Source organism: Barbus barbus (genome assembly GCF_936440315.1).
Source record: "Barbus barbus genome assembly, chromosome: 43".
Classification (NCBI taxonomy): Eukaryota; Metazoa; Chordata; class Actinopteri; order Cypriniformes; family Cyprinidae; genus Barbus; species Barbus barbus.
Genome location: NC_136721.1, coordinates 12,814,689 through 12,834,238, shown reverse-complemented (window position 1 = coordinate 12,834,238; position 19,550 = coordinate 12,814,689). Strand labels below are relative to the sequence as shown.

The 19,550-nt window shown below is 38.7% G+C and overlaps 1 protein-coding gene across 2 annotated transcripts in view; it reads left to right on the top strand.

The window, feature by feature from the left end:
* Nucleotides 1–19,550, top strand: part of LOC306862842 (cell adhesion molecule 1-like) — a 305,287-nt gene that overhangs the window by 282,352 nt on the left and 3,385 nt on the right. For both annotated transcript variants that reach the window (XM_079405861.1, XM_079405862.1), the window contains one exon: nt 18,685–18,810. In XM_079405861.1, coding sequence (XP_079261987.1) covers nt 18,685–18,810 — 126 coding nt within the window. The remainder of the gene's footprint in view (nt 1–18,684; nt 18,811–19,550) is intronic.

Here is a 19,550-nt window from a genome sequence, read left to right as displayed (position 1 = left end):
ACAAAAAAAGGTCTGAATCCGAGAAGGATGTACATGAAATGAGAATATGCATGTACTGATTGCCTTTGCAAATAATTCTCCTTAGTTCTTGATTGGGACGAGAGGTTTTCCGAGAGTGCTGATGTTGCTGATGAACACGCTGGAACGTTCACTTTGTATCACTCTGCTTGTTTCAGTCTGAGATGCTGAGCAACATGTGTTTTTTTTTTTGTTTGTTTTTTTTTAACTATTGAACTATTTTCTTTGGTAGAGCAAAAATAGACTGGAAACTATGTCTAAAATACAATGTACTCAGTATTTGCTAAAATGGGAAATTCTGTCATCATGTCATCAACTTGTATGACTTTCTTTTCTTTGTGGAACAGTGTAAGTTAATGGGGTTCAGTGTTGTTTTGGACCCCATTAGTCTCGTTGGCTGAATGAGACTTGTACCATTGGCTGAAAGTCTGATGCATATCGCACAAAAAATCTGAAACATTTTAGAAGTTCTGAAGTTGTCATCGGATTGGATAAATTATACAGGATTTCCGGGAAATGTGTGTGTAGTGTTCTTTAACGTTCCGCCTGGAAACAAAGATGCCATGGTGCCAAAACCCCTCACGGAAGAAGAAAGTCACCATGTTTACAACTGTGATGATGAGTATGCATCAAGATCAACCAAACTCTGGATTTTCAAAAGTATGTGAAATATTCAAAGTTCGCGGCAAGTCTGTTATTGTGGGGATGTTTCCACGCCCCTAAACTTAATGCAGCAGGAAACAAAATGTGATTGGTTGGTTTACCTGTCAGTCAAATGGCCTCTTGGGTGGCCAAGATTCCCAGGCCTTCTTCTGTCATTCTGAAGGTCTGACTACACGAGACTAGGACAACTTTGGCTCTCACTGTTTGCAAAAGTAGAACTGATGGAACTTATTTATGAATCAGTCATGCTTGTATTTAATTAAGTTCTTCAATATTGTCAATATTTTTGGTCTTATACAAAATATTGTACTCAGACCCTGATTAGGCAGAGTATCCATTTTTCCCTTCGTCAAATGTAACATTTTGCATTTTTGTTCTGATTATAATCATTGATAGGGCTCTGACAGGTGGTGCCCTCTCTTTGGGACGGGTATATGTTGTGGTCATCTGAGGCCTGGTCTCTTTGCTCCATCTCCAAAGACGAGCATTTGCTCTTTCATCGCTCTTCTGTCCAGCGGGCATGAAAGGGCAGGGCCGTTAACAGCTCTGGAGCCGTAGCGTTAGTCGATGCCCCCCTCACTCTCTAATCCTCCAGTAGGAGAGGTGAACGGGATGGAAAGGACACACCTGCCAACACGCCTGTCAGCCTTAGCCCAGGAGGAGAAGATAATTGAGCAGATTCTGAACCACAGGGAGCGTTGTAGGAGAATACAGTGGGATAATGACCACTTTGTTCCCAGCTGGACTGCAGCAGGTGAAGCAGAAGAGTTGGAGCCTTTAATGTCCCCGAATTGTCACATTTGGATGCCATCACGGCCAGGCCTTTCATCAATCAACAGGAACGAGTTCTTCTGCAGCTTCAAGGGTCGCCTCCTTTGCAGACTTTCTCAGAGTCTGCCTTTACTCCCTTTTTCTCTCATATCTCTCCTTTCTGGCCACACTTGCTTAGTTTGAACGAGTGATGTATGGCTGTCAGTGGTGCTTTCCTGTGGTGTGTAGTGTTTCTGATGAGCAGGGTTTGGAGTAAGTCTGGCGTGTGAATGGCTGAGGCAGGGCTCCGAGGCGCCTTCAGGACTGCCTGCAGGGGCCTCGGAGGTGATGTGCATATGCTGCAGTAATTAGTCTGAGAGTTGCACGGCATTAACAGAAGCAGAGTGTTTGGGATGGCAAATGCACACCTTTCTCCACTTGGCACTCTCCTCCACTTACTAGTATGTAGGAACATAGAGAGTCAGCTCACATGGGCCAGTCTGGACGGAAGAAATAACGTGGGTTTGAGATGGCTTCGATCTCCCAGCAGACACAGACAGTCTCAGTACTCCAGCCTAATTGGAAACAACCTTCCTCTTTTATGCAGCAGGGCTCAACAATAAGGATTTTTTGCGTGCCCTGCCAACATTTTGGTTAACCAATATTGTTTTTATTATTTTATTATACATTTATATTTTTCCAATTGTAATTTGATGTGTAGTTTTATATTTGTTTACTTTTATGTGTATTTGTTAATTTTATATTTATTTATTTTAAAATGTAATGTATTATTAAAACTTAATGCACAATGATAATAATTTAAATTTTCAAATAATATTTTTTTTTAAACAAAATTATGTGAAAAATATACAATTAAAATAATGATAAATGACAAATTATACATTTAAAATGTGTTATACTTATATTATATTATAAAGAGATGGAGGCAGTGAAAGAGGAGACAGGAAACGAAAGGAAGCATGTTCTACTCTTGAGTGGCATCAGGCAACATGCCCTAACCACTAGGCTATGGCTCTAACGCATTTGCTCATTATTTAAAGGCTGCATCTTCCACTTTCTCTTTCAAGAGTTGACTGCAAAAATTGTTTGACTAAAAGGTGCATTAGCACCATTATTGTGTGCTATTATTAAGTGAAACTATGTTGTCCATCCTGCCTCTTTTATCTAGCAATTAAGTGTCCTTCGGCATCAATTAAGTCTCACATGAAACATTACTCTTAGTAGTCCAGCTGGCTGAGGAAAAAATAAATGTTTGAACATCTATAATCTCCTCCCTGCTGTCTATATAACTATAGCAGGCCAGAAAGCTCACGCTGAGAGCAAGGGAACTTTTCTCTCTCTAGCCCATGCATTGAGGCTAGAGCAGACTTCCCTTTCATGTGAGGGACTGTATTAGATGGACACCTGTGTGGGCTTCCTCCAGTCAACCAGGCAAAGGTTTTCATTTACACCACCAGGAAGTGGTTTACCTGCTGCGATGGAGATACAGCATTGCACCGTTAGCCCTCAAAGCGACAGAAATTCGCTAGAAGCCACACAAAATGAGGTTCTAGGGGGCTCTGCCAGATACGTCCACCTTACACGACATGGTATGACATTTTATTCAACGCTCTCTCCCTACTGTCGCAAGGCCCATTGTGGAATGGGCCATTTATTCGGTAGCTCTGATAAAGTCAGTGAGAGGGTGCGAGGCAGATCTCTGCTCCGTAGATGACCCTGGCCTGTTGAGCGGAGTTTCCGCCTGCGCTCCGCCCGAGGCGATCGGATGCTGTCTGGCTCTGTCGGTTTCCTGGCGACTGAGGGGGAAGAATTAACACTGATCCCTAAGCTCGAGGGAAATGAGGGAAGCGGCATCTGAGGAATACACCCATCTCGCCCATGGCTTTGTACGGTTCCCTGGAAGGGACATCTTATCCTGGATTAGCTCTGACAAACTTCACTTCCCCTGCTTCTCACAGAATGGAACAACGCGAGTCCCTTGTGCCGAATGTGTTGTTCCCAGATTTGCATAATGCTGGATTGTTGTGAATGCGAGTTAGTCCACAAAAGCAGCCGAAGCAGCCTGAGGATTTATTGATGTTTGAAGGGCAGACGAGGAGAAGCCAAAGCAAAAACATGGCCATACTGAAAGTACAAATGATCAAGCATCTCTTAACCACAGGATCTGGTTCGTCGTCCACAAGTATGCCTCAGGCGCACCTGTCAAGCTCAGAATCCGTGGCATCTAAGCAGCTTGTAAAGGTTGCCCTTATTCTATGTCCTGCCTCCGAACGCCCCCTGTGGCCCAGTTCTGTCCGCCTCTGTGTACTGTAACTATAAATCTGCGGAGGCTGCCGTACATGTCAGCGCTGACAGAGCTCGAGGCGGGAACTGACAAAGAGGAGTGGCCGCAGTGGCGGGGATGATAAACAGAAGGCACGGAAAAGGAAAGGGCGACCTGGAGATGTTCCTCAACTCCTCGTGGGATGTTTCCTACCTGCGATGCTTTTGTCTCTCCGGTCTCTTGCCATCATGAATTCGTTTTGAAATAATTAAATTGTTAATATGTTAAAGTGGAAACCTTTCGGAATGGCCCCGGAGATTTTAGCAGAGGAAATTGAGTGGAAATTGTATTGAATATAACCGGTGTTTGTCATCAACAATAGGCCGCGCTTGAGTGTAATCGCTAATCATAATGATTTGTCTGAAGGAACCCGAGACACCCTTTATCTCAAGCTTCTTCATACAGGCCACGCAAAAGGAAACAAAAAGGTTACGAGAGAGATTAAATATTTCTGTTTATGACTTTGACTTCATTTTGTCTCTGCCAACATGATTGATTTTTTTCAAACATTGCTGTGGAAATTCCACTGGACTATGACTTGAGACTTTTGTGATTACCGAATAGAAAGCAGCATCTTCGATTTGCCGATATTCATTGCCCTTAAAGTACAAAATAGCTTCCTATGTTCAGAAACACTGAAACACCTCCAGGTAAAATACATTCAAATCTAATTTTGTCACAAGACCACAGCATACGCATTAGCTCTAAGTGGCTATAGCAAAATTGAGCATTATACATAAGCCTCTGAACGGGGTGACTGCAACACAGGGGGCCAATGAGATTTTTAATTACATTTCCATTACAGCACAGGACTGCTGCTGCTGCTGGGCTGAAGGAACAGGTAAATATAGACAGGGTTTGCAATAACACATCTGTGATCCATCCGACCACAGACCCAAGAGCAGAGTCATTTCATTCCAATCTGCTCACACTTTCACCATGGCAATCACTTTTGCTTAATTACAAGATTAGAGGATCTAATTAGAAGATCTGCTGTCTTTGAAATCAACACATCCTTTGAAATGAGACACTTGCGTTGCCCAGAGGGTAGACTTTTCCCTCCTTGTCAAATCGATTGCGCTTGAGTGAGTGCGATGGGTTCTGTTTGCTCGTGGACGGGGTGACCCTGACTTTTTTTTTTAAGGGGTTTCATTTTTTCGATACGGAGAGAAAACACATTAACACAAGCTGCCTTGTGAAGTCTGTCACCAACCACCTTGCGCACCATTCATCTAGAACATCTCTTACTTTACCTATCACTTAGTCTAACAGCAATACTTGAAAGTAAAAGTAAAATGCAGTGAAGTGCAGTATTTTATCTTCCCATGTAAAGAGAGGGAACATTTCCATCCATCATGGAAACGGCATACGGAGAGAGAAGAATTAAGAAAATTGCCACGGACGTTCCTTCCTTTTCAAAGTCAAAACGGATACGCCTGTAACTGCCTTTTTTTTCTTTCTTTTTTTAAATGCCTCCATGTGATTTGAGGCAAGATTTCGGGTGTTCGGTTTCTGGATGTCAGTACATCATAAGTGATTGAAAGCTTATTGAACATCGGCTCGCTTCTTGTGTTTCTCCCAAAGGAGATATTTTGATGTAGAAGTTTTGTGAGTGAGTAAACACTGACTGAATTTAATGAGATTTCTGAATGGAGGGCTATATTAAACTTTATTAAAACATGAAGAACAAGACACAGAGGCACAATTGGCCTTTTATATGGCCATAAGTGATATGATCTACCAGCTACATCATCGCAAATCGCCTTGCAGATCTTTCATTGCAGATGTTTGATTATGAAGTGCTTCTTTTTGATGACATTTGGATTACTGGCTAAATCATGAGGCTTTCATTTACCAGTGATGGTAAAACTCAGTATGATAGTTGTAGAGAAAGTCAGAATGCATGGTATTACTTGGATCAATGAAAAGGCTCTGTATAATTAGAGCCTAATCATGGGATCACAGGGCTTGTTCAAAATTAATACATTTTTATATATTTATTATAAAATAATATAATATATATATTATATTTATTTATTTTATATATATATATATATATATATATATATATATATATATATATATATATAAGTCTATCATGTTGACCAAAGCCGCATTTGATACAAAAAAATACATAAAAACAGTAATACAGTAAAATGTTATTGCAATTTGAAATAATCTTTTTCTATTTTAATGTATTTTAAATGTAATATATTCTTGTGCAGCCAAATCTGAATTTTCCGCAGCCATTACTCGAGTCTTCAGTGTCACACACATGCAGCATTTATTTGAAATATAAATCTGTTTTGTATTATAATACAGTGCATCCTTGCTTAAAAGTATCTAAAAAAAAAAAATTACTGAACCCAAACTATTTTATTCAAATAAATAATCCGAAAAAGAATGAAGAAAACTAAATGAGTACAAAGCATAAAAAATAAATGTTGGTGTATGTGGATACCCAAAAAGTTAATTTCATCATCTCCTCTGGAGCACAGTATCTGTTGCTGCTTGGGCTTCTTTTGAGAAAGTTATTAGAAGTGGGCAATGACTGCCTGAGTTCAAGACGATAAAACAACAGAAGCTTTTTTCTGAAGAAGTGAGGTAATTGACTATGAGTACAAGATCAAATGTAGCCACCGGCTCAACTCGTGAAGAAAACGGTCGCATATCTCCTCCTTGCACCTGTGCTAAGAACAGTGAGGCGTAAACCGACAGCGCAATGCATTCTCTGACTGCCTTTGAACATTCTGAATATGAGCTGTGCACTTCTAACCTTTTGTCATGGCCAACAGGATCGAAACCCCAGTTCTGCTGTCTGTTTTTGTCAATGATTGTTATCCCTGCGTTTGTACTGGTTTGAAAGGGAAGATCTGATAGAAAGATAGCGTGAAGACAAAAAAAAAAGAGGCTTATTTTGGGTCATTCTTTGAAAACTCTTCCACTCTTGAAAATGTCAACACTGATGGAGACAAAAGGAGTGGAATCAATAACTGTTGGTTCACTATCTGGGTGTCCACACAAGAGACAATGTGTTTGTGCCCTAGTGGCCACAGACTCATCCGTACCATTGTTTTTGACTGAGAATCTGAGACTGTCTCCCTCAGTGGTGTTGATGGGGACAGATGACCCGCTGAAGTCAATCCAGCTATCACACTTTATTGTCTTGGGAGATTTCTTCAAACCAGCAAGCATGACTTCTTGAGGAAGAGATGTGTTGGCCCTTAGGGTCCTCACCTCAAACCCCTCAGAGACACGTCCTGTCCTCTTTCCGTCCAGATTGCTTTTGCTCTGGTATTTCGCTCATAACTCAAGGTCCTGCTTCATGCAGAGCTCTGTTTGCTCTCATTTTCTTTTCTCCACCTTTTGTCTTCATTTAGACTTTGAACACCAGAATTAAATGTCAGCTTTGTGTTTTGGCTTTGCTTTCTGTTTGTGTGAAAAAGGGCTAAACAGTGATGGAAGGATGTTAGGCATGCCTGTTACATCAGTATTCTTTGATTTGTGTTTTCCGCCCAATGGCTTTACTTTGAAACTCTGAAACTGAAGCAATTCCACAGTTGTGATTTTTAAATTATTAGAGGATGCATTATTGAAAGTAGGATAAATTACTGTAATGCTACTCATTTAAAAAAGTAGCAACCATTCAACCTACTAACTACATGATTAGAAATATATACATTTATAAATTATAATTGTTATATAATTGTATAAGGACTTTATAGTAATATATAGGAGAATGTATGTGGTTATGTCTTCAGCTCATTACAAAAATAGCATGTTACTGGAAAAGCAGCTCATCTACGGAAAAATGTAGTCAAGTTAGTTGTGTCACTACTTTTAGTTACTCCCCAACTTTGGAGGCTGAGGTGTTAGATTAGATATTCTTTTCAATTTGCAAGCCAAAGCTGTAAACTAAGTTGAGGCAAGAAACAGGGAATCTAATGAAAAGTTACATAATGGTCTGCGTGTTTGAATGTGATAACTTCAACTTAAGGTAACTGGATTAGAGTGCGGCACTGCAAAATGAGAGAATATTCAGGTTTTTTGTATCAGGTGGCGAAGAATTATCATTTCTGCTGGGGAAACTGTTCAGCGGAACAGCAAAGCCGATAGGATCTTTCATCGTGTCTTCTCACTGTAGTTTGGCAGAAAGTGTCCACTCCAGCCAGGTGATTTGCCCCATTTCAAGCAAAAAAAACATGCTTAGTGCATCGTCTCAAGACTGATGAAGCTCTTTACCTCTACCTCTCTCTCTCTCTCTCTCCTATCTCATATTCCTCAACACCACCTCCAGCAGCCTAAGGTGTGAACCCTGAGAGCTCACAGCAATCCTCCTTCACCACAGGAGAGATATTTCAGAAACTGGAGATCGTGGACTCTTGGATGAGTGTCAGATCCAACTAGCGATTCATTGTAGTAGCTGGAGGTGCAGTACGATGCAATGGCACACTCCAAATTGAAGTTATTCTTTAGTGCTGACCTTGGATGAGCTTCCCACAAATGCCAGTGCAGAAAAATCGGACCCCATATCAAACTTGGTTCGTTCAGATCAGATCAAAGTCAGCTTTTATCAGTGCCCGATGGCGCTCGCTTTTGCCACTTTCTAGAGAACGTTCACACGCTCTCCATCTAGCTTCAGTTAATCATTCCTTCACTCACTCACGCGCCCGCTCACTTATCCGACTGGGTAATTGCGTATTCCGGTCTCTTATTCTGCAGTCATAAACGTTAAACAGGAATACTGTTTATGGTAATGATTCTTCCATAAGTACCACGCAATACGTGTAATTATATGACTCCGTCTAGTCAAATTGAGATGAGAGCAAATTTCTAGGGTTTCATTAAGATGGCAGTTTCTTGGAATTACTGAATATTCTGGAGGCAAAATGGCTGCTGAGATTAGAAGAGGTTGCTTGAGAATTACTCATTTCTAAACCATCTGCTTCTCGAATTACACATTAGCCAAACTGTTGGTTCACAGTGGACTCTTATTGAATTACGGTGCAGTCATTGTGTTAAGGGCGGCCCAGCACACCAGCACACCTTCAATGGCACGATCGCGCGCCTCAATCTTCTTTCTCATCGCCCTGGCTGAGCTCCGAACACCCCTTCATTTATCTTCAGGCTGTAGAGGGAGGAAAGGAGAAAGAGGACATTAAAATCACTTGAAGCTGGATGGGAACAGACAGTCATGTCCCTGTCTTCACTCTATTTGTTAAGTTATGTTAATCTCTATCAAATCCATTCAGTGAGAGAATGACCCAAGCAGGCAACAAACCGGCAACAGTATCTCGCAGCAAAGTGGATGCGGGAGGATGTTTAAGAGGAAGAGCCATCTCTGCCGTTCCTAGTCTGTTTATTCCTTCGTCCAGTATACATTAACATCTTAATAGGAATGTGTGTTAAAGCACGTCTTTAGCCCCCTCCCTTCCTTTTGACAAGCGTGAATTAGGTGTCAAGCAGATTCCCTCTGACTTTAATTGAATCTGCCTTCCCTCCGAAAAAAAGGGAAATCTGAAGTCAAAATAGCCTATTAGGTTTATCAAGTCATGTTTTGTTGGGTTTGGCAGTTAGGACGCAAGCATCATCCCTACATCCTGCCCCCACCCTTTTCACACAGGAGTTGTTTATGAGGAGAGATTGGGTGGGATGTTGTACAAGCACACCGCTCTGTGCTTTCTCACTTTTCGTTATCCTCTAATAAGTTGTGGCCTGCCGTTTTTGTTTTTTGAACTCCCCCAGGAAATCCCCTCGGCTCTCGGGCTCAGGCCACAGATGAGAGTAAGAGATTGCCATGGGTAAACAGGGAAGGCTGATCAACTCCTCGTGACTGGATTACCAAGCGTCGGATTGCTCAGTCGAGACATCCTTCCCCTCGCTTCCTTTCCCTTCTCATCGCGTTTTTTATCAAGTGAGATGTTTGGAGTGGGAATGAGCCCATGGACTGATAAAACAGTACATAGACCATGAGATGTAGCAGGGAGATCGCATGCTCTTCTCCCTGTTGGGTGTTCCCAGGGGTTGATTTTTATTAAAACGAACAGATTTCAACTTTTTCTATTATGTTATGTGAAGGTCACATTAAAATAGTCTCAGAAACTTTTAACCATTTCTCCGCTATTTATACTTTTAGATGCTTTTTATTTATAGATTTAGTTGTTTTATCCTCATTCACACCCAAACTTTCAATATTAAAATAAGAAAATTATCACATTAACCCTCTGGGGTCTGAGGTCATTTTGGGGCCCTTGAGATGTGTTGACATGCCCTGATATTTGTGCTTATTTCAGCTTCTTAAATCATACTATTGACCAACATGTAATTTTTTTTGTATTCAGCACAAACTGTGCTACAATAATATGTGACCAAGATGGATGTACATGTCTGCATTTCTTAGAAAAAAAATATTATGCGTGGTTAGTAAGTTTTGGGGAAAATAATGTAGCTGAAATAAGGCCATAAAAGCCACACTAAATCGTCCTGAATAAGACTTTTGAGTAATCAGTCTTCTAAGCTAGAATATTTACTTCACAATTATGTGAAAATCATTCAGCTTAGTCATTCACAGAAAACAATATATTGATTTAAATTTTTAAAGACATGTTTTGTGATCTAAAGCCAATATGCGAGGGAGTGGTAATGGGCTTGAATATTAAGTGATTCTCACCTGAGAGACAAAGGGCCCTCCCCTAAAGCTGCTAATGGCCCATCAGTGTGACTGTGACTGAGGCAGGTAAGACAGAGAGTGTGAGGAGATTGAAAAAATGGGGTTTTTAAATGATTTGTATTTTATTTACAACACAGTATAATCAAAACATACATAATGATGGTCAAAGACACATTATTGTGCACACTGATCTAACCACAGAGATGTGAACAGACTTTGAGTTATTCCTGCAACAGATTCTGTTCAACAAGTGAAACAAATACCTGATATTTACTTATTTCCATGGATTCCAGAAGAAAAAAACATAGTCAGTAGTCAAGGATCTTGTTTTACCATAGTATATCAGTGTAGTTGACCATCTGATGTTGGTACAGCGCTCTCAGAGGAAAACATCTTGAAGAAAGTCATCAGGATTCATCTGTGGTTCAGGTACCTGGTCCAAAAAAATACAAACAACCAAAAAAAAAACATTTGTGAGCATAGACTCATGCATGCTTTGTACTATCATACACAAAAAAATACATTTTATATCTGAGAAACTAATTATTATTGTTTAGTACGTTATTAAAATCTATTTTTGAACAGAGTAGGCTATTAATAATAAACATGTTCTAAACAGACTCGTAGTATTCATCATGTTACAATGTACTCTCATATTACTTGTATTGTTTTATACAGAGCATGAAAACAACAGTTTGGGGACAAAACCACTATAATTGTGTAGTCATATAGCCTAGTATGCATGATTTTATAGCAGCTGTTATGATTCTGCAGCACTAGACTCAAGTATGCTGTGGACTACAAAAGGATGTACTTTGTACTATAAAAAATTATATTTTATATCGGAGAAACTATTATTGTTTAGCACGCTATTATAATCTATTTTTGAACAGAGTAGGTTATTAATAATAAACATGTTGTAAACATACTTAGACTCGTAGCATTCATCATATTACAGTGTACTCTCATATTACTTTTATTGTTTTATATAGAGCATTAAAACATCATTGTGCCATAAGAAATTTAAATACAATGAAGTGCCCATCATATTCAAACACTGTAGTCTGGAATTACAGTTTGGGAAAAAACAACTATGATTTTGTAGTCATACAGCCTAGTATGTATGGTTTTATAGTAACGTTAGCTGTTATGATTTTGCAGCAATAGACTCACGTATGCTGTGAACCACAAAAGGATGTACTTTGTACCATTAAAAAGGATATTTTATATCTGAGAAACTAATTGTTATTGTTTAGCACGCTATTAAATCTATTTGTGAACATTAAATATTCTCCTAAACATTCTTAGATGCGTAGCATTCATCATGGAAAAACCCAACTAAATGCGTTCAGGTTTGTCACAATAACACGCTAACTAATGCAAAAAAGAAGCATTACTTACTCAGATCGATCTTCTGTATGAACTCTTGCACTTATTCTGAGGTGAATCCAGCCTTTACTCAGCGCGTCTCCTTCCAGAAACGAGCAGCAACAGAGTCTCGTGATTGTTTGTTGTTGGGCGTCTCCAAGCGCGCGCGTCACGTGGTTATTTACATGTGAACACGAGGGGGCGGGATCTCATTAGAAATAATGAGTTAGACTGGACAGACTGAACATGGTGTCGGTTTCATACTGATTACTTTATCACAGAACATTTGTTTTCGATAACACTTACTTCGTTTGAAAGCAGACACTTTAGGCTTTCTATAGAGATAACTCTCATGTTTCTGTGTTGAGTATTCGCTGAGTTACACTTCATTTTAGTGACGCGTTACTATAAACATATCGCGGAGACGGAGAAGACAGAGAGCGCATCCTGTTGGTTTTCTTTTTTTTTCCAAAACCACAAAGTTTTGTTGTAATCGTGAGTGTACTCAAAAAAAAGTAGACACTTAACAGTTTCGATTGATGTATAACACTTATTTGTGTGACCAAAATCAACAGAGTACTTTTAGTGTCTTTTGCACTTATCGTAAAAAAACCGAGTTCGTATCGCCGGCAATACGGCGGGCCCCAGAGGGTTAAAGTGTTATTAAAAAATAAATATAAAAATAAGAAAAATCTCCATAGGTAGCTAAATATTTAGTAACACCTTACTTAAAGCCTTAATGTATAATTCATTATAAAGGGTTATTAACCCTCTGGGCCCTGAGGGTGTTTTGGGGGCCTGGAGAACTTTCGACATGCCCTGACATTTGTGCTTTTTTCAGTTGCTTATAAAAATATAAATGGCTAAAGTCTAATAACACTGTAAACAGCAAAAACTGGGCTACAATATTATGTTAGCAGCATTTATGTACATGATTGTGCTTTTGAGAAAGCAACGTTTATGCGTGGTTAGTGAAAAATGACCATTTTGAAGTCACTGAAATAAGGCCATAAAACACATACAGAACATTTGTTCACAAGACTTTTGAGAACTGGGTCTTGTAGCCTAGAAATTTTCAAAATGATCTGAAAATCAAGTCACTTTTTGAGTAGAAAGGGTCTATGCGAGAGGGCGTGAACTATCATGAAGTGATTCACACCTGAGAAGACAAAGGCCCGCATAATGAGCCATTCAGTCAGGTGTGTGACTGAGAGGGAATTGCTACAAGAAAGAATGTGAGGAAAAAAGAAATGTATATATTTTTTGTTTGTAGTTTATTTAGAATATAAAGATATCTATATATATATCACATAAAATAACTTGAGATTCACTTGTGAGTGCAGTAAAACAGTTTATTAGGAACAAACAAACAAATCAACAACAGAAGAGTCAAGACATTGTGGGTGCAATATCCAAAACAGGGGCAGGAAACTTTAACACAGGAAAGCGGGAGACAGCAGAAACTGCATGAGAAAACAAATGGATGTGATTACCGCAATGATCTGACGAAGAAAGAGCAAACATGGTGACTATGATATATATATATATATATATATATATATATATATATATATATATACACACAGTATATATACATGTATATAAAAAACAAAAGCATGTCATTACACTAATAAACTACATTATTGTGTTACAATATAATGTACAATTACACAATTATTGAATGGAATTGAAAACTGAACAATATCTGTGTCCCCTTCCTGTGCGAGATGCAGGTGAAGGCGAGAGTGGTGTATTTACAGTCCTAAAAAAGTGCAAACAACTGTTAGCATTTATTTTTCACAGTAGGCTACCTTAGTATTTGCATACTTGATGAGAAAACAGAATGCCAATAACAAATTAACTATATTTTAACACTATCAACCACATATAAAAATAATACTATAAAATAATAATACTATAATATATACAGTATAATCAACTTTACTATAGTATGGTTCAAAAACACTATAGTATTTACTATAGATTACTATAGTATTTTTTTCATGTGGGATACAGGCATAACAAAAGTACAATTTCTATAAACCCATACAGGAAGATTTTATTATTGTGTTATCCCAACGTTTCTTAACAAAATTTAACTAACATCTGTAAAATACTGAATGTGCACTTACTCATTGTGATTTTCCAGGGAACTCAAAACTGAAGGACACTTGCATCATTGATAAGAATGGACGTGCGTATATGTCTGTCGATGGTCCACTTATCGGTGACATTTACAGCTTACAGAGAAAGCCGTGTATTGCTCTTATCTGAACGATCGAAAATGGCACAGAGGGTTAAAGGCTATAATGCATTATAATTATTCATAATGTGTGTTGTAGTACATTATTGGGTCCCACTTTATATTAGGTGGCCTTACCTACAATGTACTTACATTTAAATTAATCATTTGATACAATGCAATTATCGTGTACATACGTGTTCTTACATTGTACTTATATTTTTAAAAATACCTATATGTAGTTACATCTGTAATTAATTTCTGTAATTACATTTATTATTACACTGTTGACCCATCCCTTACCCCTTAAACCTATCCATACCACCAAACCTATCGCTAACCTTACCCATATCCCACCTCAATGGCAGCAAAAGTGTGTTGCAATACAATATGACCACAATAAGTACATTGTATTATTTTTTGATGTAAGTACATAGTAGTTAAGGCCACCTAATATAAAGTGTGACCCGTTATTGTTAAGGGGCGACGGAGACGTGAGACGTGGGGATCCATCTGCATGCTTTTATTTAAAGGCATGGTAACGAAACAGGCATAGGTCGACAACAACAACAGCAATAGTTCAGGCATGACAAGAGAGAGTTTCCATTGGAAAGCATGAGTCAGCCGACGGCGAACAGAATCCTGAGGGCAAGGCAAGCGGGGAATCCACAAGACAAGCTAGAGTCCAGGCGAGGTGCAAACACAGTGCGAAACAGCAAGGGAAAGGATAATTCCAAAACACTGGCGAGAATCAGAACACGGGGAAAAAACAGGCAAGACAAGACTAGAACTAAACTGGGAAAGCTAGGGCAGGCTCTGTAAAGTAGCTATCAACTAAACAGTGATAAATGCTAAACAATACTCGGCAGTTTGAGAAGGATCTGAATGGGTATAAAATAAGATGCGTTCACACCATATCGTAATTACTGTAAATTACAACTTGTGAACTGGGACTTTTTTGAGAACTACAGCTTATAAATTATCAAGTGACCGCTGCACCTCACACGGAAACAGAGACAGCTTTCTGTCTCTGAGACAGCTTTCTTTTCAAAGAAAGCTACTGCTCTAAAAAAGGAGAAAATAGATACTACAATGTACTATAATAGAAAAACATGTTCATACTGTTATTATTTTGTTGTTGTTGTTGTTTAGGTTAGCAATAACACATGTATCGCCGTCATTAATAATAACAAACAAACAAACGTTTAGTATTTATTTTTACCTGACACACTTTCTGTGTTCTGCAATATTTAGCAGCATACAAATGTAATTTAATGTGTTTTACAGCTGCCAGTAACATTCTTTCATGCAGTCGCGGGTTCATTTTGTTGACTGTCGCTATAGAAACGGATAATCCCCAGTCCGAGGACGAGAACAGCACTGAGTTGAACGTCACGTGTTGTCATCTCGGAATCACGGTAATTACGACATGGCCTGAATGCAGCAATAATGTGTGTGTGATTGGTTACAGCTGTGTGTAATCTGTACAATGGATGATGGGGAATGCAGTCCAGAGTGACGTGTAACAGTCTGTGTGGTGTGAGGGTCAATATGATGGAGGGGTGACCTCTGGTGGCAATTGGACGAAGTCCATGAACCAGATTCGTAACAATTATATCTTGTCATAAAAAATTATAACCAAAATTAAAATGCATAGATTTACAATGATTTGAAAAGTGTTATAATTTATTAACTGTGGTTACAATTATTCATTCATTGTATAATGCATTGTAAGGTGCATTAGAAGGCATAATTAATGCATTAAAACTACTTTTATAATACATTATACATAAATGTTTTAAGTGTTACCAAATATTTTTTAAAGGAGTCATATGATGCGATTTCAAGTTTTTCTTTCTCTTTGGAGTGTTACAAGCTGTTCATGCATAGATGAGATCCCTAAATTTCCAAAGACTAAAGTCTCAAACCCAAAGAGATATTCTTTATAAAAGTTCAGACTCATCCACGTCCCCCTAATGCCCCCCAAAAGTTCACGCAAAGAAAGAAGGCGTGGTTTCAGTAACTGCAGTTAATGTTGAGGCAGCCATGTCAGGGAGACGCTGTGTTTCTATGCAAAAGCAAAAGCACTTTATTTGGCCTTCCGTAAGTAGATGCAATTAGAAATCATTGGTTAAGATTTGTTTACAACACAACAGCACAACCCAAATGTTAGAATTTGTGCAATGCATTTTATGGACAACAGTTTTGTTAACCTAGGAGAGTACAAGGCTGGCTGTGCACAAAGGCTATTTCTAAAAAAATAAAAAGGGTCAACTCCAACTTTGCTATGACAATCTGGCGCTTCTGAATCAGTGACTGTAAGTATGTTTTGTTATTAGTTAAAGTATTTGCTACTGGCTGTTTAAATGCGGAGTTTTGCGCATAACACATCGTGTGTGTGTATGTGTGTGTGAGGGGAACAGGGTCACATCACAGCTAGCGTACAGCCTGTCAGAAATAATCTTAACCGCGGCTTGTGTACTGCAAATACATATGAGCATCATCACTGTGTCTGTCACACAACTCTGTTCCCCTTTCGGGCTTGAACTGATAAGACTAACCTGAAAGCTGAAGCTCTCGATTATGGTAAGGGGCATTACATTTCCGACACGTGCTTGTGGTGTTCGGCCAATCACAATACACTGGGTCAGTTGACCAATCAGAGCAGACTGCACTTGCTGGAAGGAGGCGCTTTGTAGAAAATGACGTGTCTGAGAGAGGCGGGGCATAGAGGAACTACAATAATGTATACAGTATTGAAAAATAATGTTTTTTTGAATATTAAAGCGTCAACATATTCTGTTACACCAAATAATGATCTTTAAAATAGCATCATATGACCCTTTTAATTTGCAAAAAGTGTAAAAATATGAATTGTTTCCGTTCATGCATAAAATGCGAACTATATTTGACCATTTGTTTAAAAATGTCACTCCCACAAGAGAATGCTATTAAATACAATACATCATTTGAAATGTGGTGGAATTTTTTATTATCAGAAAAAAAATCATGAAGAAAACAGTTAGTTGAAAGTCCGTAAGGCCAAATGTGCCCATACTTGAAGAAACAGCCCTTGATGTGCACAGAAAAATGTGGCACAAATCTTAGGTGTTTATAATTAACAGTCTTGGTGACATGGAGATATTTCATGTCTTTCGTTGACAGGCTCTAAAGTGATGTCTCCTGTCTATTTTCTCTTAGTACTTATCTTCAAACTCTTTCATTTCCGACTGTGAGATATTGATGAAAAATGTTGCTCCTCCTTTGCTCTGTGAAGAACCAATCAAGTCCACAAACCAGCATTAACTTTGGGTTGTCATGGATCCCTACACTTGATCAATAAACTTCACATATCATTACGCTGCGCAGTCTCAGAGGCCTGCCTTGTTCTCTGGCTGAAATGGAATAAATCTTTGTTAAAAATTGCTTGTGATTTGCACTTTTAGTCTTGAGGGCAAAGTGTATTTCTTCAGCTCTGGCTCCAGACAGCTCACAGTTTGTGCCAGATTCGTTTGAGTTATAGTCAGGACTGTAGTTGACAGAAGAATATAAACAACAAGGCCTGTGTCTTCAGAGCTCCACTGTCACACTTGTAAATGTTTAACCAGTTTCACTCACACTTTCTGTTTGCATCAGTTCTGTTTGTTGGTGCCTGTCTATATTTTGGAGGTCTTATTCTGGCGAGGTGGATTTCAAAGATACTTGAATGCCAGACACACATTACATTTTTATCTACATATGTAACTTCAGCATTCATCCATCTTATATGTTTTACTATATTGTTGTGTTCCTCTTTTCCTAACTAAATTCTCTTATTTCTCAAATGTATTTTTTTAAAATAAATTGTCTGATATTTCCAGTTTCTCATTGTAGTTAATCAGAGTAAGATTAATACTAATGTGTTCTGTCTATTATGGAATTGCAGAAAGAATATATGTGGTTATGTGTAGCTTGTCTAAAAAATGTAATTTGGGTACACTTTCAGTAGAGCCTGTGCATAATGCTTTCATAATATCTTATAATTCACCTCATAATCAGCTGTATGTTATTTAACCATAGCTATAATACAGGTTAGATACACTAGCATTAATAAGCTTTTTGAAAAGAATGAATAGTTTTGTTCAACAAGGATGCATTAAACTGATTAAAAGAGACAGTAAAGGCATTTCAATTTTAAAAATGCTGTTCTTTTGAATGTTCTATTCATTATAGGAAAAAAAATTAATCACAGTTTTAACAAAAATTATTCAACAGCAAAACAATATATTAGAATGACTTCTGAAGGGTCATGTGACTATGAAAACTGGAGTAATGACTGCTGAAAATTCATCTTTGCCATCACAGGAATAAATTACATTTCAAAATATATTCAAACAGAAAACTGTTGTTTTAAATTGGAATAATATGTCATATTACTGCTTTTACTGTATTTGTGATCAAATAAATGCAGCTTTGGTGAGCATAAGATGCTTAAACATCTTACCGACTGCAAACTTTTGATATTGTACCTATTTAAAGCAGCCTTATAATGCACTTCGCAGTATAAACAGACTTGATATGCAGTGTTATGTTTTCTGTTTGTTAATTCTGTTGCAAGTAACACATCATCTCTTGACTTTCTTCTTTCAGATTCACAAGCAGGACCAGAAGCACAGAGATTGGACCATGCGGTTATCGGCGGAGTGGTGGCCGTCGTGGTCTTCGCCATGTTGTGTCTTCTCATCGTTTTGGGACGATACTTTGCAAGACACAAAGGTAATTCAACCCCCAGACTTTCTTGTGGCACATTTCCAAGGTCAATAGACTTTCTAATTATTTGGAATAAGATTCTGTATTGAGGAAGAAGCCATCCTGCCGTCGAAGCTCTGCAGGTGCTTTGAATTGGCCCGTGGCTACGACCACATTAAGGCCGCTATCCCTCTGAGTGCACCGCACTGTTGTGTTCTGTAATATAAAGTGGGCGCAGCATCTCCACTTTTCATCAGGGCTACTGCCTTCATTATCACACCACAGACTGAGAGGATGGGAATAATCCAACTCGGAAATGAAGTTTGAAGTGGATCGCTTATTCCCACCACCTTGTAACACTTTCCAAGGTTAATGCTAAAGCACAAAGTCAAACTGAACCCAAACCTGGAGAGGATTTTATGGAAATTTCTTGAATTATTAGCCCCAAATAACAGGTTTATTCTTCCCAGCGCGTGTCAGACTCAGTTTTTGTCTCTTTTCTTGTTTGTTTTATCTAATAGCGCTCGATCTAGAGGGTCAGATTTCATCTGCCGTGCTGTAATCAAAGTGTCCCCATCAAGGGGTATTAGTTTGGGGACGTATTACCTGTTGTTCTTGCACATGAAAGACAGTATAACGCAACCAAGTGCAGCGTGGTGAAATTAATGCCTTATTTATGGACAGGTAAAGTCCCTGGAATCGACCCTCACTCTAAATTAGAGAAGCTGCTCCAGATGGTCTTTAATCTCTTTTAAAACCCCGTAATT